Source organism: Scardinius erythrophthalmus (genome assembly GCF_964197995.2).
Source record: "Scardinius erythrophthalmus genome assembly, chromosome: 12".
Taxonomy (NCBI): domain Eukaryota; kingdom Metazoa; phylum Chordata; class Actinopteri; order Cypriniformes; family Leuciscidae; genus Scardinius; species Scardinius erythrophthalmus.
The window spans coordinates 10,292,561-10,320,433 of record NC_138232.1 but is presented as its reverse complement, the minus strand read 5'-3'; the positions used below and the strand labels follow the sequence as shown (position 1 = coordinate 10,320,433).

The window sequence follows — 27,873 nt, the reverse complement described above, 5'->3', positions numbered from 1 at the left end:
ACTCTAGTGTGGTGTCCATGACGCGATGAGACACTAGTGTGGTGTCCATGACGTAGTGTGGTGTGCATGAAGTGATAAGACTCTAGTGTGGTGTCCATGACATGATGAGATTCTAGTGTGGTGTCCATGACGTAGTGTGGTGTGCATTAAGTGATAAGACTCTAGTGTGGTGTCCATGATGTGACCAGACTCTAGTGTGGTGTCCATGACGTGACGAGACTCTAGTGTGGTGTCCATGATGTGACGAGACTCTAGTGTGTTGTCCATGACGTGACGAGACTCTAGTGTGGTGTCCATGATGTGACGAGACTCTAGTGTGTTGTCCAGGACACAACGAGACTCTAGTGTGGTGTCCATGACGTGACGAGACTCTAGTGTGGTGTCCATGACGTGACGAGACTCTAGTGTGGTGTCCAGGACGCAACCAGACTCTAGTGTGGTGTCCATGACGCGATGAGACACTAGTTTGGTGTCCATGATGCGATGAGACTCTAGTGTGGTGTCCATGATGCGACGAGACTCTAGTGTGGTGTCCATGACATGACTAGACTCTAGTGTGGTGTCCATGACGTAGTGTGGTGTGCATGAAGTGATAAGACTCTGGTGTGGTGACCATGACATGACTAGACTCTAGTGTGGTGTCCATGACGTAGTGTGGTGTGCATGAAGTGATAAGACTCTGGCGTGGTGTCCATGACATGACTAGACTCTAGTGTGGTGTCCATGACGTGACGAGACTCTAGTGTGGTGTCCATGACGTGACGAGACTCTAGTGTGTTGTCCATGACGCGATGAGACACTAGTGTGGTGTCCATGACATGACTAGACTCTAGTGTGGTGTCCATGACGTAGTGTGGTGTGCATGAAGTGATAAGACTCTGGTGTGGTGTCCATGACATGACTAGACTCTAGTGTGGTGTCCATGACGTAGTGTGGTGTGCATGAAGTGATAAGACTCTGGTGTGGTGACCATGACATGACTAGACTCTAGTGTGGTGTCCATGACGTAGTGTGGTGTGCATGAAGTGATAAGACTCTGGCGTGGTGTCCATTACATGACTAGACTCTAGTGTGGTGTCCATGACGTGACGAGACTCTGGTGTGGTGTCCATGACGTGACGAGACTCTAGTGTGTTGTCCATGACGCGATGAGACACTAGTGTGGTGTCCATGACATGACTAGACTCTAGTGTGGTGTCCATGACGTAGTGTGGTGTGCATGAAGTGATAAGACTCTGGTGTGGTGTCCATGACATGACTAGACTCTAGTGTGGTGTCCATGACGTAGTGTGGCGTGCATGAAGTGATAAGACTCTGGCGTGGTGTCCATGACATGACTAGACTCTAGTGTGGTGTCCATGACGTGACGAGACTCTAGTGTGGTGTCCATGACGTGACGAGACTCTAGTGTGTTGTCCATGACGCGATGAGACACTAGTGTGGTGTCCATGACATGACTAGACTCTAGTGTGGTGTCCATGACGTAGTGTGGTGTGCATGAAGTGATAAGACTCTGGTGTGGTGTCCATGACATGACTAGACTCTGGTGTGGTGTCCATGACGTAGTGTGGTGTGCATGAAGTGATAAGACTCTGGCGTGGTGTCCATGACATGACTAGACTCTAGTGTGGTGTCCATGACGTGACGAGACTCTAGTGTGGTGTCCATGACGTGACGAGACTCTAGTGTGTTGTCCATGACGCGATGAGACACTAGTGTGGTGTCCATGACATGACTAGACTCTAGTGTGGTGTCCATGACGTAGTGTGGTGTGCATGAAGTGATAAGACTCTGGTGTGGTGTCCATGACATGACTAGACTCTGGTGTGGTGTCCATGACGTAGTGTGGTGTGCATGAAGTGATAAGACTCTGGCGTGGTGTCCATGACATGACTAGACTCTAGTGTGGTGTCCATGACGTGACGAGACTCTAGTGTGTTGTCCATGACGTGACGAGACTCTAGTGTGGTGTCCAGGACGCAACCAGACTTTAGTGTGGTGTCCATGACGCGATGAGACTCTAGTGTGGTGTCCATGACGCAACGAGACACTAGTGTGGTGTCCATGATGCGATGAGACTCTAGTGTGGTGTCCAGGACGCAACCAGACTTTAATGTGGTGTCCATGACACGATGAGACACTAGTGTGGTGTCCATGACGCGTCGAGACTCTAGTGTGGTGTCCATGACGTGACAAGACTCTGGCATGGCGAGTGCTGTGAAATTTCAGGGTTCCTCACGCACAATTCCAACAGTAAATAAGGAACCACTCAGCAACAAGGAGTCAATATAGTCACGGAGGGTCCCTGGAATGTCGCTTTCCGATCAGATAGTTAAAAAAGTCAAATTTAATAATGCTGTGGCCTTTAGCACAACATTATTAAAATCCACCACATTACACCCGAGAGGTGTTTCAAAGATGGCCGCCGAGTGAAATGACTTGCCTGAAAGGGACTTTGATGTAGTTGCAAAGTTACTTTTAAAGAAAGTGGTAAAGAAAGAGAAAATATACTGATATACTTAAATATCTTCTGTATACTTAATCTACCTTTTTTGTACTGATTTCCTCTTTTCTAAAAAACAACAACTACAACAACAAAAACAACAACAGATCAATTACATACATACCAGTCAAATTAAACACACTCCAATCACTAATAAAAACATGCACTTTATTATTCTCACTCTTTTTCAGTTTTTTCCTACAGCAACAGACAACATTTGGAATGAATTATTCATGTTTTGAAGCAAACGCTACTGAATACATCATCTGTAGAACATGTTAATGAAATAAAATGTCTGATTAAGCTTCATTTAGTTGCGTTAACAATGTCACCTCATTTTCAGAATGTGCCTCATTTACTTGCTGCCTGAATGTAATTCATGATTACCGTGGGAAGACAACAGAGGAAGCAACATATACAATTTGTTTTCATAGAAATAAATACAAAGCCAAAGAATAATGTGCATTTCATTAAGTCATTAATAAAAGGTTCTGAAAGGGATAATTGCTTGTTTGCTGATAACAAAGAAGGAACTTTTCGGATATTTAAGGATGTTAATCTAAAAGACTTATGAAGAAAAAAAAAACAGCCTTTGATGATTTCAAAGACACTGACAAACTTTCTTCCTCTCACACATGCACCCACACTCACATATGCGCTCATCATTCACCCACATTCCCTCTAATCCGCTTTATCCCTCACTCCTCCCTGTTCCCGATTGTTTCTCCCACCATCACAGGCTTCTGCTGTCCATTATGGTCTTCCTCCTCTGCTTCGTTTTTCTTCTCCTCTTTCTCCTCTTCCATTTCCATGTCCAGCTCTTCAAAGGAAGAGCCACTGCCTACAGACTCGCTGGACCCCTTGGCCCCTTGGTCCCCATCCTCGCTGGGATCCTCTTCCTCACCCAGGCCAGGCTGAGAGCTCTCCAGCAATGGGGCAGAGGCCTCCACCACATCCCTGCTCTCGTCAACCACTTCCTGGAACACTGAGCTTGACTTCTGCTCCAGCTCACCTGGAACATAAAGTATATTTAACAGTTTAATCAATTAACATTAACAGTTAATCATTAACTGTTTTAAATATGTAATGGCTGTGGGCCCACCGATGGGCCGGTGACACTTAAGAGTCACAAACTACCTTGTAACCAATCATGTCAACATGATATCAGCATATCATTAACTATCCTCTGAAGCAGGGGAGTCTCAAGAGAAGCCAGGTTATACCGGTATATTTTTCTGTTGATTTGACAAAAATCGGGTACGTTTAGCAATATAGCAGGTGAATTATGTATATTACGATGTTATGATGAAATACAGTGAGGAAAATAAGTATTTGAACACCCTGCTATTTTGCAAGTTCTCCCACTTGGAAATCATGGAGGGGTCTGAAATTGTCATCGTAAGTGCATGTCCACTGTGAGAGACATAATCTAAAAAAATAATCCAGAAATCACAATATATGATTTTTTAACTATTTATTTGTATGATACAGCTGCAAATAAGTATTTGAACACCTGTCTGTCAGCTAGAATTCTGACCCTCAAAGACCTGTTAGTCTGCCTTTAAAATGTCCACCTCCACTCCATTTATTATCCTAAATTAGATGCACCTGTTTGAGGTCGTTAGCTGCATAAAGACACCTGTCCACCCCATACAATCAGTAAGAATCCAACTACTAACATGGCCAAGACCAAAGAGCTGTCCAAAGACACTAGAGACAAAATTGTACACCTCCACAAGGCTGGAAAGGGCTACGGGGAAATTGCCAAGCAGCTTGGTGAAAAAAGGTCCACTGTTGGAGCAATCATTAGAAAATGGAAGAAGCTAAACATGACTGTCAATCTCCCTCGGACTGGGGCTCCATGCAAGATCTCACCTCGTGGGGTCTCAATGATCCTAAGAAAGGTGAGAAATCAGCCCAGAACTACACGGGAGGAGCTGGTCAATGACCTGAAAAGAGCTGGGACCACCGTTTCCAAGGTTACTGTTGGTAATACACTAAGACGTCATGGTTTGAAATCATGCATGGCACGGAAGGTTTCCCTGCTTAAACCAGCACATGTCAAGGCCCGTCTTAAGTTTGCCAATGACCATTTAGATGATCCAGAGGAGTCATGGGAGAAAGTCATGTGGTCAGATGAGACCAAAATAGAACTTTTTGGTCATAATTCCACTAAACGTGTTTGGAGGAAGAAGAATGATGAGTACCATCCCAAGAACACCATCCCTACTGTGAAGCATGGGGGTGGTAGCATCATGCTTTGGGGGTGTTTTTCTGCACATGGGACAGGGCGACTGCACTGTATTAAGGAGAGGATGACCGGGGCCATGTATTGCGAGATTTTGGGGAACAACCTCCTTCCCTCAGTTAGAGAATTGAAGATGGGTCGAGGCTGGGTCTTCCAACATGACAATGACCCGAAGCACACAGCCAAGATAACCAAGGAGTGGCTCTGTAAGAAGCATATCAAGGTTCTGACGTGGCCTAGCCAGTCTCCAGACCTAAACCCCTGTTTCTCAGCGACAGCCCAGAAACCTGACTGATCTAGAGGAGATCTGTGTGGAGGAGTGGGCCAAAATCCCTCCTGCAGTGTGTGCAAACCTGGTGAAAAACTACAGGAAACGTTTGACCTCTGTAATTGCAACCAAAGGCTACTGTACCAAATATTAACATTGATTTTCTCAGGTGTTCAAATACTTATTTGCAGCTGTATCATACAAATAAATAGTTAAAAAATCATACATTGTGATTTCTGGATTTTTTTTTTTTTTTTAGATTATGTCTCTCACAGTGGACATGCACCTACGATGACAATTTCAGACCCCTCCATGATTTCTAAGTGGGAGAACTTGCAAAATAGCAGGGTGTTCAAATACTTATTTTCCTCTGTATATGCCTTTTTCCACTGACGTTCTATGATGTTCAAAGCGTTTCTAAGGATACTGATTTTTTGAAGGCAGACTGAGATGGCGAACGCAAACATGGTTTGTGTAACATTAGCAACACATTATTAGCTGTTTTATAACGTAGTCAAGCCAAAGGCTAATCATATTAATTACCGTTGTATGTCCGATGTTGTAGACAGCGATACATAAAACGCATTAGTATTCTGATACATCGACTTGTAGACGACTCTGTATAATTCACTCTTCCACTTCTTCTGAATCAGTTTCTGGTTCAAACATATATGGCAGAATTGAACCAGTATTTCCACTTGTCATTGTGAAGCATTTACTACAGTAAAATTGAGCGACTGGATCTCTGAGCTGGTGTGTGTGAGTAGAGCCGGGGCTAATTTACATATTCATGGATCCGCGTATACTAAAGGGAACAAGGGTTTAGAGTTACATTGAATCTATATTAAGGAATGAAAAAAACGTTTAAATATGTCATTTTGGAGATCAAAGATAAGTTTTAAGGGATACAAATATGTATTGACTACAGGGGGACTTTGATACCATTAGAAACTATTCTGGGTGAATATACTGTACACTATCATTAAAAATAAGCTGAGTTGAAGAACTTGAATTATAAAACAAAACAAAAAAAATGGTAGTTTAAAGTCCTGCTGTTTTCACTGATAGCCTTTGGGGATCCTTTAATGGCATTTCAGCATCAGAGGGGTACAGTCATTTACTAACAGCAGTATAATTGCAAGAAGCTGTGCTGTTATCGTGACACACACCAGGTGAGAGTTATAATTGCCAAAACGCTAAATATGAGCTAAAACAATCCCCAAAGGCTGCGTTTGTGCCAAATAAAAAAATAATACCTCCAAAGAGATTTCAAATATTTAACTCAGAATTAAAGGTTAGAAGTCGGTAAACAGCTGCGATTCTCTAGGCTAAAAAAAAGGAATTCCTTAAAGAGGAAATGCAGCTTTATGAATCGAGTTTAGTGGTTGCTATACAAACATGCTAAACACGGCAAAGACTCAAAGCAAATGTGCTTTTTACTATGGCCGTATATTGATTAGATTTAAAAAATCGAATTACTTACACAAAATGCTAATTTAGTGGATTAATCAATAGTTAATTGCTTAATAGCAAATTAAGATAATTCAAATACACTACATTATTGTGGCAGACAAGTAAAGCATTGAAAAGGCATTACAAAGCAGCTTTACAAGTCAATAGATTGATTATTTGCATATAATTTAACATAAGCCTAATCACAGATCGAGATCTTTTTGTAAATCGAGTAAGGGGCTTTTTGTTGAAAACGGGAAGAAGGGTAACTTGAAAAAAGGGACAGAAGAATAATTAAATGGCATTGAGTCTGAGAAAAAAAAATCGTTTGGGCAAGAGGTCGTGATCTCTTTGTAAGGTGCAATTTAAGAGGGTCATGACTGGAATCCCTTGCTGAAACTAAGTGCTTAAACTGAACAAATAAAGTGACTGAATAACAATGAGGATGGATATGGATGGAAAGAAGAAGGAAGAAAGAATCTACACTGAGAGTCTTATACCAGCTATTTGAATAAAAACTTCCCATTCTGCCTAATTTCTTTTTATACAGCATGTGAATTTAACCTCTCGTCCCTCCCTGCCAGCATTATTTTAGATGAATAGAAATGATCCCTCTATCATCTCCATCTCAACATATTAGATATGGCATCTCAATTAAGCACCAGCTCTCTGCTAATTGTGGAGATTCACAAAGGCAGAAAAGAGGAGCAATGAGGGGAAGACCTTTTCAAACCTCATTAGGTGCCACAACACACCTTACATTTGCCCACCACAGAAATATCTCCCCCCTAAGCTGCATGAATGGCCACAATATCAATCAATAATGTATGTTGGAACATGGAATATTTGATCTAGGATTATTTTAAAATGATAAAAAAGGGGGGTTTATATGTATACTGTATAATTTTAATTAAAATATATATTAAATCTATAAATAGAGGAGAGCCTTCACTGCTTCATACAGTAACTGATTGGTTATCAAGGCACACGTGATCCAAGTTAGCTGTTTCTCCAATAGAAGAAAGAAAACCAGGCTTATTACATCAGAGATGGCAGAGAGAACAGTGGCACGCCGCCAGTTTCAGTGAAATATTCATTCCAGTGTCAGTTTAGCTTTAAAACATGAGCTCTGTCCCATTCTGTCATTGTTTCTGTGTGATACAGACTGAACGGAATGTCAAAACATGCCACCGCTGTATGGTGAGATGATATGCAAACTGTGTTTCTCGACTGGATAAAAAAAAAAAAAATACAGTTCTGTCATGACAACTCTCGGAAAGATTGGCATGGTAATGAATACCATGTACTGCCAATACATTCACAGACATGCTGCTGCTGCACATGTAGCATAAATGAATTAACAGTAGCAGATCTATACAGGTGGTGCTGGGGAAGGTGGAGGGTTTCTGCACACTGCTAACAGCAACACTTCCAGTATTTGAATGTTGAGCCGCAGCTCAGTGGCAGCTGATGTAACAGCAGCCAATCAGCTATGTAGATAATGATGTGATCGCTGCTAAATCATACCAGCCTGCACCATCTAGAGTGTCATGCCAGAACTAGGTCATTTTATGACAATCATCCTTCAATCTGATGGTTTACTTATCTGGATATAGCAAATGAAGACAAAATAAACACATTAAACAAGATAAATGTATCTACTGACATACCTAATTAATATATAAGCCCTAATATGCAAGCAATATATAAGTATAAAACCAAATGATGCTTAATCGGGAACTGTTCATTTAAAACCTACTCATTCTTGTCCAAATCACCACAGCTAATTATAACCTCTCAGTTGGAGTATGTGAGAAACCTTTTAACAACCCAAAAGGGCACTGCTAAGATTAGACTGGGCTTTCCGGTCCTGGTGAATGTGCCTGTACTTGTCCTTCAAATTGTGCACAGTGTACCCTTGGTGCTCTTGAGCACCGTGACACTGGAATTAGCTCTGTTCACAGCTTGGATGACACCCTCTAAAAGATCATTGGCACATCGGAGAATGGTCACTTGAGAGTACAATGTGATGATCAGAGGGTCCCTAATTCACCAGCTCTATCCATTTTTCCTAATCACTTTCCTGTCCATAATAACTCACCTTATAGTCATTATCGGGTTCAGTTCTAGACAGATCTCGGCCTGCCTGAGTCGCAGAGTGTCAGACCACAGGAGATTAAATATGGAAAACATATTTGATTTCATGTATTTAATGTATTTTATATACTGCACACACATAAAAATATAAAATAAAATACATCTTTATTAATTACTTATTCAATGTATATAAAGGGCCTCAAATTTCATTCCACCATTGTATATCACTGAACAAAAGAGAAACAGTTTTGGCACTAACCGGTTAAATATTTGATATGTGAGAAAGACCTTCCAGTTGTAAAAATTGCTTCCAGACTCTCCAAATGGTTTGAAATCTCAACAAAGCTGAAGCATATCTTTCCTCGGAAAGCCTCTTAAATCGCATTTGCCTGAATTAGTTTCTAAATTGGGTCCAGTGGGATTGCTACCTGAGCTTCAGGATTTTTGTTCAGTAAAATGTTTTTAGACAAAAGGGATTTTGAAAGCGGAAAGGACTACGTAATTATAGGTACAGCAAAAGAGAGTGTGAGTGAGAATGAGTATAATAAAACCATATACATTACATTTAATATGCAATAATCAATATGTGTGTGTGTGTGTGTGTGTGTGTGTGTGTGTGTGTGTGTGTGTGTGTGTGTGTGTGTGTGTGTGTGTGTGTGTGTGCAATTGAACCTACAATTTGAACCTGTTACAGTACATTGCTGCACGCTTATATACTGCTTGTGTGTGGTATAAACAAAGGTCACTGCACATTCACATTGAACTCCAATGAGTGTCCAGTGGGCTTGATATACCTGCACTGAAATCCAAGACCTGATAGAGGCATTTCTCAGTGTGTAAATCTAAGGTTCAGTGGTTCAAGTTAAAGCAGCAAGTTAAGAAATGAAAGAGAGGGTAGAAAAGGAATAGATGGAAAGAAAGACAAAGGGTGGAAGAGAGATGTTCTGAACTGCCCTGAATCCCTCAAATGAAGGAGTTTGATTCACAACCTGCACTTGTCAGATCCAGCTGAGCAGCTGTGATTGAACGGCCTTTAATTAAGAGAGCTGCAGGCGCATACACACACACACACACACACACACTGAGCTTAGCTGTTGTCCCGCTGGAGTAATGACTCTGTTTAGCTGTGCAGAGCAGAAAACAGCCCTTGGACTTTAGCATCAATCTTCACAGCCATTTGTTTTACTGACCACAGATTGAACTGTGGACAACTACTGCTGTGACTGAGCTGCACGCCTTCATTTTTCTCCGTTTCACAGAGCTCACAGCAGAGACATAATATGGCAGATAAGGTGCGACTATACTGTGCAATTTCTCTGGAATAAATGGACATGATGAATGAGTCCTTATGAACACATTCAAGCAAGCGCTCACATGTCGTTTTAATGTTCCTGGCAGGTTCTGAGAGATTTATAACATCTGAAATGAGGGTAATGGTATGGGATCCCAAGCAGGGGTAACATGGCAACATCATGACCCATATGTCTGTTTCCATGCATGTAAGACGCAACTACTATTAATTAACTATTAAATGTACTATTTTTCTTTGCTAGACTGCGATTTTACTAGACAAGGGATGAGAATCAAGAGACAAGAGTTTTTTCAAGAGTGTTTTCATGGCAATTAATGGAATGTCTGCATTTTTTCACACTTGTGTATAATATAGGTATATGCATCAGAGCCTTGAAATCATGGAATCATACAAAACAAGTATAATTTGTAAACAAATATTTCACAGAGGTATAATGACTTGAATAAAAATAATAATATTAAAAACAATAAGATAAATTAGTACTCTTAATTTATTTTAATATTAAATCTTTAAATATTTAAACATTTAATTTAGTGATTATTTAAAAAATAAAACTCATGATTATTTTGATGATGGTGTTGATTTTGTTATTGTTGTTATTAATCATCATCATACTAATAATCAATAAAGTTGCTCAAATAAAATATTCACTCAACACAATTTTTTACATTTGCAGTGAAATTACGCATTTGGGTAGTTGTGATCCTTCCAAAAAGAGTCAAAAACCTCAATACTTGAAATTCATTTGCCGGGTATCCAAAAAAAGGATTACACACCGAGATTCTAGCAATCTTCTTTTTATTACAAGTGCAAAAAAGAAATGCACATGATGAATCAGGCATGTGATTGGCTAAGGACAAAAAAGCAGGAAAATATACTGAGACGACACCCCCCCCCCCCCCCCCCCCGCAACCCCGACTCCGACTCCGACCCCCCGCCGACGCCAATCAAACTGGTGGCGGATCTATATGGATAGTAAAGCAGGACCCATAACAACTTATTTGAACAACTTTTTTTGTACAGTATGACAAATGACAACTTATTTGGTGGATGTGTCGCAGTGGAAATCAAAGCCAAGTGTCTAATCCACTGCGCCATCAACACCATTCTATAATAATAGAATAGTAATATAGTAATAGTAATTACTATACTATAGTAATAGTATAGTATAATAATAGTAGTAATAATAATTATAACAACAATGAAAATAACTTTTTTGAATTTTAAAACATAATATCTTTTTACCAAACCTATACTGCTAAAAGTGCAACATCCAACTTTTTATGACACATGACAACAACTTATTTGAATTTGAAAAATAAAGTATATATTTTTAAAACATTTTTAAACCAAACTTAAACTGCTTAATGTGCAACATCCAACTTATGTCATGAGTATGACACATAACAACATAACAAAAAAATGCAATATTGTGATATATTATTACAATTTAAAATAATTGGTTTTCCATTTATTAGCCTATACTTTAAATTATCATTTATTTTTCTGTGATGCAAAGCTGAATTTTCAGGATCATTACTCCAGTCCTTTAGAAATCATTCTAATATGATGATTCATTATCAAAGTTAGAAACAGTTCTGCTGCTTAATATTTTTTAATAACCTGTGATACTTTTAGGATACTTTGATGAATAAAAAGTAAAAAAAATTAAATTAAAAAAGAAAAAAAAGAAGAAGAAGAAAATGTTTTCAAAATAGAAATCTTTCAACAATATACACTACTGGTCAGTTATTTGGGGTCAGTAATTTTTTTCTTTCTTTTTTTGAAATAAATCAATACTTGTATTCAGCAAGGATGTGTTACATTGATAAAAAAGTGATAGTAAATAAGATATAGATATAAGAAAGAATAAGAAAATATATATTTTTTATTTTGAATAAATGCAGTTCTTTTTAACCTTTATTCATCAAATATATTAGGCAGCAGAACTGTTTCCAACACTCATAATAAATCAGAACATTAGAATGATTTCTAAAGGATCATGTGATTGACTGGATGTCACATGTGACACTGAAGACTGGAGGAATGATCCTGAAAATTCAGCTTTTCATCACAGAAATAAATGATAATTTAAAGTATAATAAATTGAAAACCAATTATTTTAAATTGTAATAATATATCACAATATTAAAAATGTTTCTGTATTTTTGGTCAAATAAATGCAGGCTTGATGAGCAGAAGAAACTTCTTTCAAAAACATTAAAAATAGTAATGTTTCCAAACTTTTGGCCTGTACTGTATCCCCCCAAAACTGCACAACTGTAGAGTAAAACATTAATAAAAAAGTGATAATAAATCACGTCTTAAAACTGACATGATTGTTACAAAATCACACAGTCTGGGGCCTCTGGAGAACTCAGAACAACTGTTAACATTAAGTTTAAGGTAAAAATAACTGCCATGAAATTATAGTATCTTACTCCTATGCAATTAGATAAACTGTTCATTCACTAACTTACATTACTTTACCTCTGTCTTTATCCCCTTTTATCCTCTTCTCTTCTTTTTGGCACTGTATCTATCGCAGACTATAATGCTCATTTATAATGTGTCATGTAAATTCGGCCATCCGTCACAATCAGGAAACTTTCACCATGTCTAGAACTGGCGCGAGCTGCCAGGCCCGTTTCTACGAGCTGTGTTAAGCGCCCTCAAAAAAAAGCAATGCTGTCTACATTGGATGCGGCATCGCGCACGCTACACAACAAATTACCAACAACTGATCGCGCGCGCGCTCTCTTTCTGACGCACTTCAAGCACTGGCTGGGCGGGGAAAGATTGCATCTCTTTGCCATCTGTAACCATGTTGACGTGCCGCCTGGTGTGGCCCTGTTGCGCGGGGACGGCGATTCGCGGCGATTGTGGTTCCGTCCCGGGTTACCATAGTGACGGCTGTGAGATGCTCCACCCCCCTCCCCCTCCTTTTTTTTTTTTTTACAGATCTGCATGATTCACGTAGGTCACATTTTCAGGTCGGAAAATCCGGAATTCCGGATTAATCCGGAAAAATCACATCCCTGATGAATGAGTCCTTATAAACAAATTCATGCAAGAACTCATAATCAATATAGTTACACAACTAAAATAGTTACTCAACTCGGCGTGTAATCCTTTTTTGGATACGCAGCGAATTCATTTCAAGTATTGAGTTTTTTTACTCTTTTTGGAAGGATCTTATTGTATCTTATAATCATGTTAAATGTGGACCTTTTTTTTTTTTTTTTAGATTTGTGGCCAAACAGGCAGTGCATTTTAGAATTTATTTCTGAGTTGTTATTGTTTTGTTCGAAATATACATTTCATCTCATTTCACAACAAATGTGAATGTTGCTCATGCTTATTAAAAATAGCAGATGAGTCATGAAGGAACCAGATTCGTTAAGTGGAATTGGCTTTGGAGCCAGAACAGTTCAATTCTTTTCATTCTAAGTTGATGAGTGTAGTAACATACCCGCCCCTGACTCTGTGACCTCAGCGTCTTTATGCTCCACTGTTTCCTCCACGTCATCAGATGTATTCTTCTCAAGAAGTTCAGGCACGCAGAAGTCTGTCGGATTCTCTAGTGGACACATGTAATGGATCAGATCTCCTTTGCATATCTCCAGGAATGGGTACGCATTTAGACTCCTTTCCTACAGGAAAAAAAAAAGTTGATTTAATAAAGCTGCATACTAACATATAAACAACTCATGCATACATGATTCGGTCCTGTGCAGTGCTAAAACCACAAGGGAACACTGCTTCAAAACAATAATAAAAAGAATATCAATGTTCCATGCGAGAAAGAAAATCACATGGGTTTGAATGGCAGGATGAGTGAATAACGAAAGAACTGTCAGTTATGTGTCAACTATTCCTTTTAAAGTTCCTTTTAAATCTATTTGGAAAAAAGGGGGTTCTATTGGGTAACATGTTTTGGCTAGTCTAATGTTTTTTGGCAAGATAATAACTATAAACAACAAACCATGGGCTGAAAAATTAGTGGTGACACCAAGTTATTTGCTCTTTAATGCATTCAGTACTAATCATTTCTGTTCATTATAGTTAAGAAGGGAATGACACTGTTCTCTGCAAAAGACCTTCAATGATGTCCCACCTCATTAGAATCAAACTTAGGTCAGACCTTTACTGATCAAACACACCATCCTTATGACAACTTTGCAGCTGGACTAGGCAGGAGTTTACACCAATTAGTCTGCTTTTAATGAAGCGGCCTAATTAAGGATAAGACCAAATGCCACTGTAATGATCTGAAAGAACAATGCAAAACAGCAAGCTGATCAGGCTGTTGTGCAAATAAAATCGCTAAGCGTGAAATTGTGAACTAACGTTAAGATATTCAGGACTATTATTTAGATATAACAGCATGTTTTAACAAAAGGTCAAAAGCATCTAGACGTAAATAAACCACTGTCACTTATCAAACCGAAGTTCTAAATCTCTACTTATTCATTTAATTCCATTCTACCAAAGCAATTGCACAGTAAGCCATGCCTTAGTTTTATTTTTAGATATATCATAAAGCTCACATGTAACCAACAACTAGAAGCTTATTGTTCCAGATTACATTCAGATAAGAACAGATTTAAAATGCATAAAGTAAGAATGTGAGAATATTGAATATGACATGTCATAAAACATCATTAGGGTTTCCCTTTATAGAACCAGAATACATGTGCAGAAAATACTTTGCGATGAATGGTAATATAAATGCAGATGCTAGCAACATCAGACAGGGGCTGCAATATCCTTTTGTACTGTGAATGATTTGATATATATTTATATATGTGGAGGATGTTATGTGCCACCAAGCCCTCGGGAAACAGAGTTTCCATAATTGCACAGGCTATTCATGATAAGAGCTTTGTTTTGATACAGTAACACTGTTTAGAATGGCCCATAGAAATGACAAGTGCCATAATAAAACAAGGTACAGGCCAGACACAAACAAATGTACAAATGTGCACAGGCAAACTTAACAGACACATGCCATTCATTACCATAATAACTTGATGGTCACAATAAATAATTATTTTAAAATCTCCACAAATATATAAAGACAAACTTGTAAAATTAAAAAATGATGGATTAACTAGCAATGTAAAATGTTAAGGGACTGGAAAAAAGCACCTTGAAGGATCGTTTTTATCAAAAAACGAAATAATATAGATGTTTTTTGCATATAATTTTGCACAAAGAAAGTCAATTAAAGGTGCTGTATGCAATTTCTTTGACATAAAAATACCATAATATGTTTGCAGGGATTTAGGAAACGTGCCTGAAAAACAATGATACAGCCAGTTATTTAATGTCCGTATTGGAATGTCTGTTTTTGTTTCGGTCTGTGTGATCACTGCCAATCTACTCAATAGTATTTCGGTACCCTGGATTGCCAATTGGCAGAAAACACAGAGTACTGTAGCCATGGAAGCCAGGAAACAAACTTGGTCAGAGATCGCAGATTCTACTCGACCTAAAAGGCTTCGGTAATAAAAACATCGCAATACATTAGCTGATCAACATACAATGTAAGTCTCGTCGTTTTCAATTGTCAACTGCGCTCGTTCCTGTTGCGTGTCTTCAATCTGGCAACCCGCGTTAGCGTCAAGTCTGAGGCGGAGGGGGAGGAGGAAACTGCTCTCTCCAATATTTAGAATTTGGATTGCAGTACCCATTTCAACCACTAGTTGTCAATATTACATACTGCACCTTTAAGAATTTGTGCATTGTGACATTTACTTTTATGACAATTAACTCTTTTAAAGTTGCCAACCACCGCCAGCGTTTTTGACCATTTTCACAAAACTTCATGGCCCCTAGAATACTTTGTTGAATGATTATCTGGACATGCAATATATCAAAAGAAAAAACAGACCCTCTGCTTTTAAACAGCAACAATGGAAAAAAAAAGTTTTATTCTAGCTTCATGTATTCTTTTATTATCAACACTTGAATGTGGGTAAGTTTCATAAAAAAAGCAACATTTTGACCAAAAAGCTGAGAAAATCATGTTTTTGTCAAAGACCGGTTTCAGAACGATGATCATCATTGAACATAGATGGAGTAGATTGAGTCCATCAACAAGCTTGCACAGACCTATAGCTCGTAGTATAATATTGCTTGTTTCTGCATCTTCTTCGCATGTGTTTTCATCAGGAGATTCAGTAATCTTTAATAGCGCCCCCTATACCGCATAACAGTGAAAACACGGAAAGCCGGAAAATTCCACAATAGCGGGGAAAGAGTTAAGCATGTTTCCCCATTTCTCTGACCCAGGAAGACAGAGAAGTGAAGTTGAAGGTGTTTAGTAGTTTCACTGTTCTCTTTCTCTTGGCTAATTGATTGGTTTTATTCTGATCCTCGGCAAAAGAGTCCTACTCTAAGCAGTATGAATCACCTGATACACATAAAGACTCCAGCCCTTGGGGGCCCACATGCAAATGAGAGCACATCTCCTTGAACCAGGACTGATAATGAGTGAGAGAAAAAACACACAAAGACAATCCACTCCACACTTTCGCCCCCATGAAAACAATGTCAAAACAGCAAAGTGAGAAACAGCAATTCAGGCAAATTGCAAAAATCTGTCTGTAATACTTTAGTTTGTTTACCGACAAGACTGAGCATTAATGTACTGTAGGTTATACGTGTCTAATCATGTCACTAGGGTCCTTTCAAAGCTTTCAGTCTCTTGTAATAGTGCCATTTGATGGCTGTTCATCAACTGCGTCAACTAGCATTAAAGTAATAACTATCTTCCAGACACCTCATTAGTGTAACAGCTTGTGCTCTCCATCACGGCTCTGAGCGACACTTTCAGTAAGACAAAAAGCACTTAGCAGACTAATATAAAAAAACAGGAATTATAAACACCTTTTACACCTTTCATGCATGACGTTTAATCTAATAATGAACCTAATTACCCACTATGAGATTTAATAATGATTAATAAAGCAAACAGTACTGTATATAGCTTGCACTCTATGAAAGAGCCATGTGGTGCACCGAGCAGCAAAGTTTTTGCAAGTCTTTGTAAGTGTTACTGTAGGTGTCATGGGGATCACAGGTAATATTTGCACTTTAAAAGGTAATTAACCCAAGACCTCAATATCCTTTGTGACTGAAATGATCAGTAAATATACTAAATGATCAGTATAACTAATCACAGACTGCTTAGATTAAGCCAGGATTGGCCTTAGTTAATATCACTGTAGTATTGTAATATAACACACACACACACACATACATATGCTTCTATGGTAAGGCACCTGTATCATTTTGAATGCACAGCTGAGAAATAGTTGAGAAAGCGACATCTGTATATAAATTACACCTGGCGGTTCCAGCGTCACCCATTTCTCAGAGCTATGAATATCTTCATTTACCGTCCATCATAAAAATAAATAAAGAACTAGCCACTAGATTAACCAAGCCTGATTTAATTGAAAGTACGCTTCCGGCATGAACATTTTTAATTATGCGGAGACGAGGCTCCATTTTCCTTGTTGCCCTTTTGTATGCGAAACCACACCCTCAGTGGTGGCCGCGGGGCGAGCGTTACCCAGCCCAAAGAGTCGACATGACTCCACTTACCCTGAGCTAGACGGGGTGCAATCAGGAGATAATGAAAGTAAGCGTCGCTTCACAGCAGGATGAAAAGTATCCATTTTTTGTGAGCAAGCAATCATGAGAGCTCGACTGAGGGGCTTTTTCTCTCACAAGTGAACAGAACAGCTGCACTGTTGTTAATACTCGCCAAGTTCCATAACAACAGCATATTTTAAGCAAGTCCTGCTTAAACCAGCTTAAAAGGTGATTTGTATGTCTTTTAAGAGGGTTTAGCTGGTTTAATTATATAGAGTCCCCACTAAAATAAGGATGCACTGATATTAAAAAATTAGGGATGCACAATATATCGGCGGCCATATCGGTATTGGCCGATAAATTTTATTGGTCCGATAAGAAAATTAGGTTGATATATTAAAGCTAAATATATAATATACCCAAAATGAGGTGATGGGAGCATTATGGAGCATAAAATATGCTATCATGTAATGGCTGTTTAATTCATACTGGAGATACAATGTAGCAAAGAAGTGAGACTAATAAAGCCACAATATTTTATGACGTTCCAGGAAATCCCTTATAGACAAAGACATCCAGATATCGCTGTAGCTAAATAAAATGCACAACATAATATACAATATGAAAAATGGATAATTATTCTGAGATTTTCTAAAGATCACGTTAAACTGTTATTAAATTATTATTATTTTTAAAGACTACATTCACATCTACATGCAGAATTAAATATCCCATATAAACCTATACTACAATCTCCACTGAGCAATACAGTACTGATGTATCATGCATCCCTAATAATCAAACCAGACCAGCCCAACCATCTTAGGCCAGAACCATTTCAGGCTGTACAGGTCTTAACAAATTGTATTTTCATACACTAGGAAGCGTTGAGCTCTTTTTGAGACAGATATAGTGGAGACAGGACAAGAAATTAGTGAAGAGGGTAGATTCACATGAGCACCACTTCTCCAATTTGTTATGTACCAAGAGTTAAACACAAAGCGTCGGCCCAACTCTATCCAATAAGTTTAATGGAATATCATTAAGAATATCTATACATGCTGAAACAAGCTTCAAACTTTAAACAGGTCATGATGATTTGATACTTGTCCAAGGCCTCGCTGTACAGCCATCGAGATAAAAGAACTATCCATTCACTCATCGACAAGTGAGATTTGTGCAGAGAAAGTCAATGTGTCCTGATAGATCCTGTATTCCAGCTATGATTCAAGCTCAGTCCAGGCCAATTACTGCTTTATAGATCAAGCTGTTTAAAGTGTGTAGCACAGTAGAGCACATGTGATGTCTGAAACAGCTTTCATCTTTAAAAGCACTCTCATTAAATGACTTCAGGACATGTTAAACTTGTGAATGACAAAAAAGCAAACACAGATAGTGAACTTGTTCACTCAGGGCCATCACTGTCAGAACAGCACTAAGAATAGTTTTGAAACAATTGGAATAAACCTCACAATGTTTGCGGTTAAACATTACTTTTGACTTGAGAGGTGTGGGTGTCTGGAACAGATGTGTCTCTGGATAAAGTAAACATAAATAATAATAGAATAAATCACACAGAAAACCCCGGAATAAGAAGCATGAATGAAAGAAAAAAAAAACATTAGAATAAAATATAGCCTATACATATAAAAAAGAAAAGGTCTAAAAGGACACTCATTTTTCCCCCTCCAACTAACCAACTGCCAACCACAAAATCCAAGGTAACAAGAGAGCTGTACAAGATGGAGCTGTCTGTCAATTCTCTAGTGAATATAAATAGCCTGTTTCATTTTCATTCTGCACAGGGGTTTTCAAACAAGGGTTCTAGGGGCCCATGGAAATATATTATTATTGTTATTATTATACGTTTTTGGAGCTGTAAAAAATGATAATGCTATTTATTGGAATTGTATGATATTTATTGGAAAAATCATCTAACATTACTCGTATAGTGTTCAGAAAAAGATAAAACTAGTCAATATTTTTCAGATCATATTTTAATAACTTGCTGTGGCTTCTGTACAGTAATAATATAAAATCCAATTATTTATTTTTGCAAATAACTTGCCTTTAAAATATAATTTATGGTAGATGTTAGATCCAAAACAGAGATGTGTGAAATTCTGGATGGCTAGATATGGACAAATTGGCGTTTGCATTAAAAGGTTTTATCAGTGATTTCAGGCCCCCAAAAAAATTATCACATTCATCTAATCTTTCCTAACGATCCGCTATCTGCCCGCCCCATAAACATGCCGTCAAAAAACTGCGTCTCTGTAGGCAGCCTAGGCTCTGAGATCTGCACACAAAAACAATTGGTTTAGCCAAACACTCAAAACCAAAACAAATAGTGTTACGACCAATCACCGACAGGGGGAGGGTGTTGTGAGGTTTTGAGCCAGCTTTTTCTTCAGCTCTGACTTTGCGTGCAGCCGTGCACAAGCACAATACCTCACAACACCCTCCCCCTGTCGTTGATTGGTTGGAACACTATTTGTTTTGGTTTTGAGTGGTTGGTGAAGCCAATTGTTTTTGTGTGCAGATCTCAGAGCCTAGGCTGCCTACAGAGACGCAGTTTTTTGACGGCATGCTTATGGGGCGGGCAGCTAGCGGATCGTTAGGAAAGATTAGATGAATGTGATCATTTTTTGGGGGGGCCTGAAATCACTGATACAACCTTTAATGCATGTAAATATTTTGTCCTCAAAGTGTAAAAGCTACTGTCTGTTCATGATATTATGGTTTAAATGCTGATCAAGTGTTTTATTTTTGAAAGCATCCCTTCTTCAGCCACGTTCTATGAGTAAGACCCTCAAGCTATTGGCCTGTATTAAGACATCAGTGTTGAATCCCTTCCTGTTTGCTGTCAAAGAGTGTTGTGATTGTGAGGCTGGACACAGAGATGGAAAAGGGGGGAGCATGACAGGCTAGTCACGTGGAATGCCAGACGAAGAAACATTCGCTCCAGTGGTGACGGATGAAACTCAGCAGGACGTGTAAAGGACTGCACAGCACAGAGTTTTACACAACAAGCCACAAAACCATTGATAAAGGCTTGATAAAACAAAGGATCTTTTGGCTCCAAGTCCATGTATGCAAAACCTGACAATACATAATAAAAAATCAGAGGTAAAACAGAAAGATCAAGACAATAACATGAGAGAGAGAGACAAGTGTAACGCTAAATTGATTACACATTCTCAATTTGGATGTGAGGGTGCCTAAACCTAACTGGTTTTTCTAACCTGGACCACAAACGTTTTCTTAAGAGTTAATTAATGTGGCTCCAAATGATAGAAAATGCATTAATATTTGTACCAATAGCTCATCTTGGAATATGCAGACAATAAAGTGCTTCTAAATGATGCATTAATATTTGTACCAGCAGCAGCTCATTTTGCAACATGTGGATAATAAAGGACTAACATCTATTCATATGTAAAACTAGGAAGAACACACATTTAATTGTTCAGCATGCTCATTGAATCATCAAAAAATAAGGAGCCTCAAATGAGCTAGTTTCTATAAACACACTGCACAATGTAGATACAATATAGAGGAAGTCTGAGAGAGAGAATCCGAGGAAAAGAGTGACAGAAGGGAAATACTCCAGGGAAATGTCGTGACTTTGTTCTTTCAGGCAGCTGCTCCATGGATTTTTCTCCTCCCACAAACAGAATGTGAGCACTCACAGGTGAGCACATCCCCAATCTCCCTCATATCCCTGGGCTCCCGCTGTTACACAATACACACCTTTCTCAGCGCAATCACAGGCCAGTCTGAGAGTTGCTCCTACAGACAGTGTCCATGTGACACAACAAACCAAAAGGTTTCTGTCAATTTCAGAGGGCAAATTTGATGCTTAGCTATTATTAGTGTCGTCACAGTGTTGACTATACTACACGTGAAATTTACAAAATACTGTATGAAGTAAATTTACTTCTTTTTGTATAGAATTAAGTAAAATCTACTTAACTAAGTTATGAGAATAAGTCAATTTAACTTGGTCAGTTAGAACTCATTGAGTTATTTCTACTTGCTCATTTGAAGTTTACTTTGAGCCAACACCAAGTTGTATGGTGTTTAGGGTAATGTGCACTGCCATTTCTCCTCCAAATATGGTGTGTATTATGGCATCCAAACAGTTCAATTTTGCTCTCATGTGACCACACTATATTCTCCCAGTATTTCACTGGTTTTTCCAAATGTTGTGCAGCAAACTTTAAATGAGCTTCAACATGCTTTTTTTTCAGTAATGGAGTCTTGGGTGGTGAGCGTGCATACAGGCCATGGCGGTGGAGTGCATTACTTACTGTTTTCTTTGAGACAACAGTACCTGCTATCTGCAGGTCTTTTTGAAGCTCTCCACAAGTGATCCTTGGCTCTTGGACAACTCTTCTGATTATTCTTTTCACTCTATCAGAAATCTTGCGAGGAGCACTGGTCGAGGCAAATTTATGGTGAAATTATTGTCTTTCCATTTCCGTATTATGGCCCCAAAAGTGCTCACTGGACCATTCAGAAGCTTAGAATGGCGCCTATAACCAATGCCATCATTATGTTTTGCAACAATTAGGTTGCGAAGGTCTTGAGACAGCTCTTTGCTTTTACCCATCATGAGATGTGTCTTGTGTGACACCTTGGCAATGAGACCTTTTTGTAGGCCATCATTTGGGACTGAACCGGCTGTTATTAATTTCCACTGACAGGGGGCTGGATTGCTTTTTAATTACTGTCAGTTTTCAGCAGTTGTCTTGGCTTTCCATGCCTTTTTGCACCTCCCTTTCTTCATGTGTTCAATACTTTTTCCCTGTGTCATTTCACATTATTACACATAACTTAATTTCTGAACTTATTTTTGTTTGTTTCTTTGTATGTATGGCTTACTTGGGTTGTTACCAACATCTGGTGAAAATTTCATGTCAATAGCACCTTTGGAAATATCCCCTTTAAAAATATCCCCCGCTGGTGTGGGTACACACAAAATATTCATACATATCAGGATTAGGCAATAATTCATCTTTAATTTATTTTGGTTTCATTAATGAATCTTGAACATCTGCATGCTTCGACTGAGGCAGAGCGAAATAAATTATAAATTATAATATTAATATATATTTTTATATATAAATATATATATTTAATTAATATGTTAAAAAATAAATAAAAACATATTGTTTTAACAGATTATTTGTAGCTTATACAAAAGTATGTAAAAAATTTCAGAAATGGAATCATTAAGCAGATTTTTTTTAAAAATATTTTTATTACTATTAAAAAAATTGTCTTAATCTGTATTTTGTCCTGTTTTCCAATGAAAACTAAATATCTAAACATCCTTAAAAATAGCTAATAAATATAGTTTTATGTATTTATGGGTTTAAACCTAAATCTAACAAAATTTTATGCTCCTTTATAGGGATGTTTAGATATGTTTTTGTTCTTTAAAAGTGAACACTTCTGAATAAAAAAGTAAGCAAAATCTGTAATCATGTCCTTCAAAATCATTCATTCATAAGGAAACTGGCTAAGCGCAGCAGGAGGAGATGAGCATCATGAACAGAGCGACTAGACATGCCCATCAAAAGTGAGTGAGAAAAAGGAGGCCTATCAGTCACCTGAGGGCATAATAAGACACGAGGACAGCAGCTGACAGCACACGCATCTACTTGTGAGACAACAAATGAGGCCGACAGTCCACTGAATAATGAGGCAGAGGTCAGAGAGAGGAGGAGACAGATAGTTCAAGCAAGACAGAGGAAGAGAGAGAGAGAGAGCGAGGGGCCATTTAAGTCTCATATAAGTAGTGACAGGAAGTAGCTTCAAGAGCATCTCAACAGCATGCCCGCTTCCTTTGCCCACAAGCTTCAAACGCAAGGTCTGATCATCCTTGCTCGCAAACTCTCCAGCTAACGACAGATATCCCTGCCTATTCTTAGACCAGCGATTTCTTACAAGGATCCCTGGGCAACGCGCAGACGCTGGAATTAATACATCCACAAATCACAGTGACAATTGGCGACAGTCCCCGGAGCCCTTCCTCCCCTGCCTATTTACTTTCATACGCTGTCACACACTCATGGACACACGGATCTGTGAGAACAGAAGCAAACTCCATTTCACACCTCCGGTGCTGTTCAATTCCGACCATCCCTTGTGGTCGCACGCTTGAAGAGGGCTGTATTTTTATCTTACATGATAACACCTTTATTCTCCCCCCCTCCATCTGCACGGGCATGTCCAAACCGGCGACAGAGTTATGAAAGTTTTCTCAATATATAACAAATGAACACACTAGGGACGGTGTGTGCCTGTGCGAATGCGCGTCTTTGTGAAGTGTGTGTCTGGGTATGTGTGTGTGCACTGTGTGTACCCTGCCGATCGATGGATTTCCTGATGAACAGTAATTGTGGGGAGTTAAGTCAACAGCGGTGCCCGAGTCGACACAGAAGTCCTAAATCGTTTGGTTATATTCTCCCTCAGCACAGCCAATCAACACTAACCCAACAGTCACACTTCCTAACTGTTTTTGCCATCGTAAATTACGATTCTGTTGTTTAAAAGGACAAAGGATTCTGGATTCTGTTGTTTCTGTTGTTTCAATCTTACAAAGAAATGTCCCAGTCATTTAAGCACAAAATCAAGAGAATCATTTATTGGTTACTCAGTACTGGGTAATAATAATAATACTTATTATTAGTAGTAGTAGTCTTATGATGATTTATTTATTGTGTCAAAAAAAAAAAAAAGAAATGAGTTCAAATTGGTTTGAATTTAAATAAATGCTTAAGAGTCTAAAACTGGATCATTATTGTAGTGATTATTATGATTCTAGCATGCTATATGTTAATTGATGGAGTGTGTAGCTTTTCATTTATTAAACAACCATGTAGGAAAACATATCATGATCATATTCCAGGCTGACATTGTCAAGATCCATCAGACTCAAATTGTGAAAGAATGGTTGGAGGGAGCATGAAGAATCATTTTCACACATGAATTGGCACCTCTGAGTCCAGACCTTAAACTCATTGAAAGTCTTTGGGATGTGCTGGAAGAGACTTTACAGAGTGCTGGACTCTTGCATTCTCAATACAAGATCTTGACCAAAAATTGATGCACATCTTGATGGAAATAAATGTTGTGATGTTATTTCCATCAAGAGGTGCATCGATTTTTGGTCAAGGTCTTGTATTGAGAATGCAAACAGCAACCTTTTTTTGGCCGGGCAGTGTATATAATACAATAAATAAATGCTCATTATATTACAACATTAAAAACATAACTTTATATTATAGTGGGTTACTAGTTACTATGAACTGGGATGTTCTGATATTTTTTTTATGTCACAATGGGAAAAATCTAAATGGTACCAAATGGGCTTCATTCCCTTTTTGCAAAATATAACTAATTTGCTTTTTTTTTCTTTGGATTTTGGGGTGAATTCAGAAATTTCTTGACAGTATTCATGATATTAATCCAAAACCACAAATGATGAGTTTCAGTTTATAAGGAAAACTTCAACACATGTTCTGTGTAAATGTTTCATGGATCCATATTTAGTTCCTGGTGAGTCTGTCCTTATATAAAGATCTCTGCACCAACCTTTTCTTTCCTCTAAACACATACACAATACAGCTCAGCACAAACAAATCTGTTTGGCAGATGCCTATTCTCTCTGCTTCCTAACAGACATACACAATGGTATGTGGAAACAGCTAATTAAAAATCCATTTACGCTTGGCATTGGCAGGACACACACACACACACACACACACACACACACACACACACACACACACACACACACACACACACACACACACACACACACACACACACACACACACACACACACACACACACACACACACACACACAGAATAGGCAGTATATAGTGAAAGGACACTTTTATCTCATCTAGTCTGATCAAGTCATCAGAAAATGTGCTACTGGTGGTTTCAGGGTCAGCTGTGCATATTGGACATGTATCCTCATCCTACAAATCTGACAAGGATGGATAAGTCGACAAACAGGCACTTGACAGCCATGAACATGAACATGTAGATGGAAGCCTGCTCTTATATTCATGGCTGTCAATTTGTTATTTTTCTTTATATCCAAGATGTTAAAGTCAACCACTGATAGTTGTTCAACTATATCAACACATCAAATATATAATACAAAACACACATTATGAATGAATGAACGAATGAAAGAATGAATGAATGCACGCACGAATGAATGAATGAGCGCACCAACGAACAAATTAAAAAAAAAAAAAAAAAAAAAAATTAGTCTATATGCTTTAGTGAGTAGTACAACAATGCAAACTGACACCCAGCTACATCTGGTATTAAGACACTCGAGACATCAGGACTGATTTTTGTCTGAGCTCTAAGGGCTACATGGCAGTGTGATGATGTCAATGAGTCTGATTGTAGATAGTAATGGTGGTAAATTGCTGAATTTTTAAGCAAAAGATATCTAAGCAAAGAAAAAGGCATGGGGCTTTAAAGGTGCTTGCAGGATTCAGAAAAGAACGTTCAGATACCACATTAGGAGATTTTATCCTCTTAGACAGCTTGTGTCTTTAAATTCCCCTATAAAACACTGCTGCTACAGACACCTTCGGCCACTGCGTATCGGGGTTTTTTTAAAGTCTCCTGTCTTGAATGTTGTATTTTTAAGATGCTGTGTGAAGTTAAAAATACTTTAACTTGTGCATCTCAAGACCTTGCATTCTAATGAACACATCTGATATGAGACATTTGAACTTAAAACCATGTTTTCTTAGGCCCAATCATTTAAGTAACACAGACTAGTCCATATATATATATATGTAGGCTCGGCTAGCATATCTCTAAAAGTCTCCAGCATGAGGATGTATGCCTCTGACCCCTTCTGACCCCTGCACCTGGGCCCTCGTTCACCCCTGGCCAGAAACTATTAGTGCAGAAAGAGCACAGCACTAATAGTCTGTATTTACTGTCTTCACTGCTAAGAGGCCTCTTTTCCTGCACTAATGACTGTGATTTTAAGAGAGACAGACAGACAGACAGACAAGAGGGGGGGGGGATCTCTGGAGTTAGTGAGAAATAGAAGACAGTTTTTTTTTTTTTTTTTTTTTTTGTATATGTAAATGTAATAGTTGAGTGTCTCAAATGCCAATATTACAGTGAACAACTGTGGCAGCACTGACAGCAATGTTTTACCATGCAGTTTACCGTGAACTTCTTATATAAGAATGTGAGACTGCAGTTGAATGTGTGTTGAGAAGTATATGGGATTTCTTTTCTTTTTTTAAATGATATGGGGAAGTAGCTGCTGAAAAAAATAAAGGAGATGAAACAGATGTTACCAGAGCACTCGGCTTCCCCTGCTGTCCAAAATGAGCTACAGTACAACTTAGATAACTATAAAATCAGTACATCAGTATTGAAGATGATGAAACCCCTAAGGCCTGTTCACACCAGCCGTTTTTGTTATAGTTGTGGTGTTGACTTTTCTTATTCACATAAAATTAGAATGATTAATAAAACTGTAGAGCTATTGTTATAGTTATTGTCTTTGGTGTGAACGGACCTTTAATCCTAGTAAAATCGCATACAAAAAAACATGCTTTATTGGGTTATTGCTTTTATAAAATGGAAGCCAACTGCAGCATGATAAAAGAAACCTTGCAATGAGTCGTTTTGAAAAAATGTATATCATTGATTAATTTACATATTGTTAGAATACAAAGCAGGTTGAAAATCAGTGGTTACACTTTAACTTGTTTTTTTTCTATTAATAATAGTCTGCTTATTCAAACAAGGTCAACAGGAAATATAAATGTAATCAAAACCGCATTGCTTCCCACAATCTGCAATCATGACCCTTCTTATGAAGGAGACTCAAACAACAGGCTTGAATATTTTTGTGTGGCCAACTCTGAGTACGTATTTTCTTCAAAATGGATTGATTTTCCATATCTGTATGCTTCATTTACATAGTCATCATCAACAGTCACAGCAACTCAATAACCTGTTGAGTTAAGGGCCCTACCAAGTCTCTTTTCGGTTTCTGAGAACATCCAAGTATCTGTGGTAGTCAGTGGGACACGCTCTTGCAGGTTTCTTCTTACCTTCAATTCTCACTGAAGAACTGACAACCTATTGTGCTTCTTTCTCTGCAAAAACATAGCCAGCTGACATCGACAGGAAGATGCTGACTGTTATCTATGGTGATGTGTACCAAACATTTTACTAGAGCATGCCTAAACTTAAATGAAGAGCATCATTCAGAGAGAAAGAGAAGTCAGTGTTTACTGAATATAAATTGGTCCTCACTAAAGCTGACAAGAGTTTGGTGCACACAAACATGTCTAAGGCAAGCCCTGAAGCAAC

The 27,873-nt window shown here is 38.4% G+C and overlaps 1 protein-coding gene across 1 annotated transcript in view; it reads right to left on the bottom strand.

Moving 5' to 3' along the window:
• Positions 1-2,651: 2,651 nt before the first annotated feature.
• The window catches only part of tex264a (testis expressed 264, ER-phagy receptor a), a 71,147-nt gene continuing 45,925 nt past the window's right edge, over positions 2,652-27,873 (bottom strand). Inside the window, exons 3-4 of the mRNA XM_081380162.1 lie at positions 13,353-13,533; positions 2,652-3,515 (exon numbers count right to left, since the gene is read on the bottom strand). Of these exons, the coding sequence (XP_081236288.1) occupies positions 3,202-3,515; positions 13,353-13,533 (495 nt within the window). The 3' untranslated portion in view covers positions 2,652-3,201. The remainder of the gene's footprint in view (positions 3,516-13,352; positions 13,534-27,873) is intronic.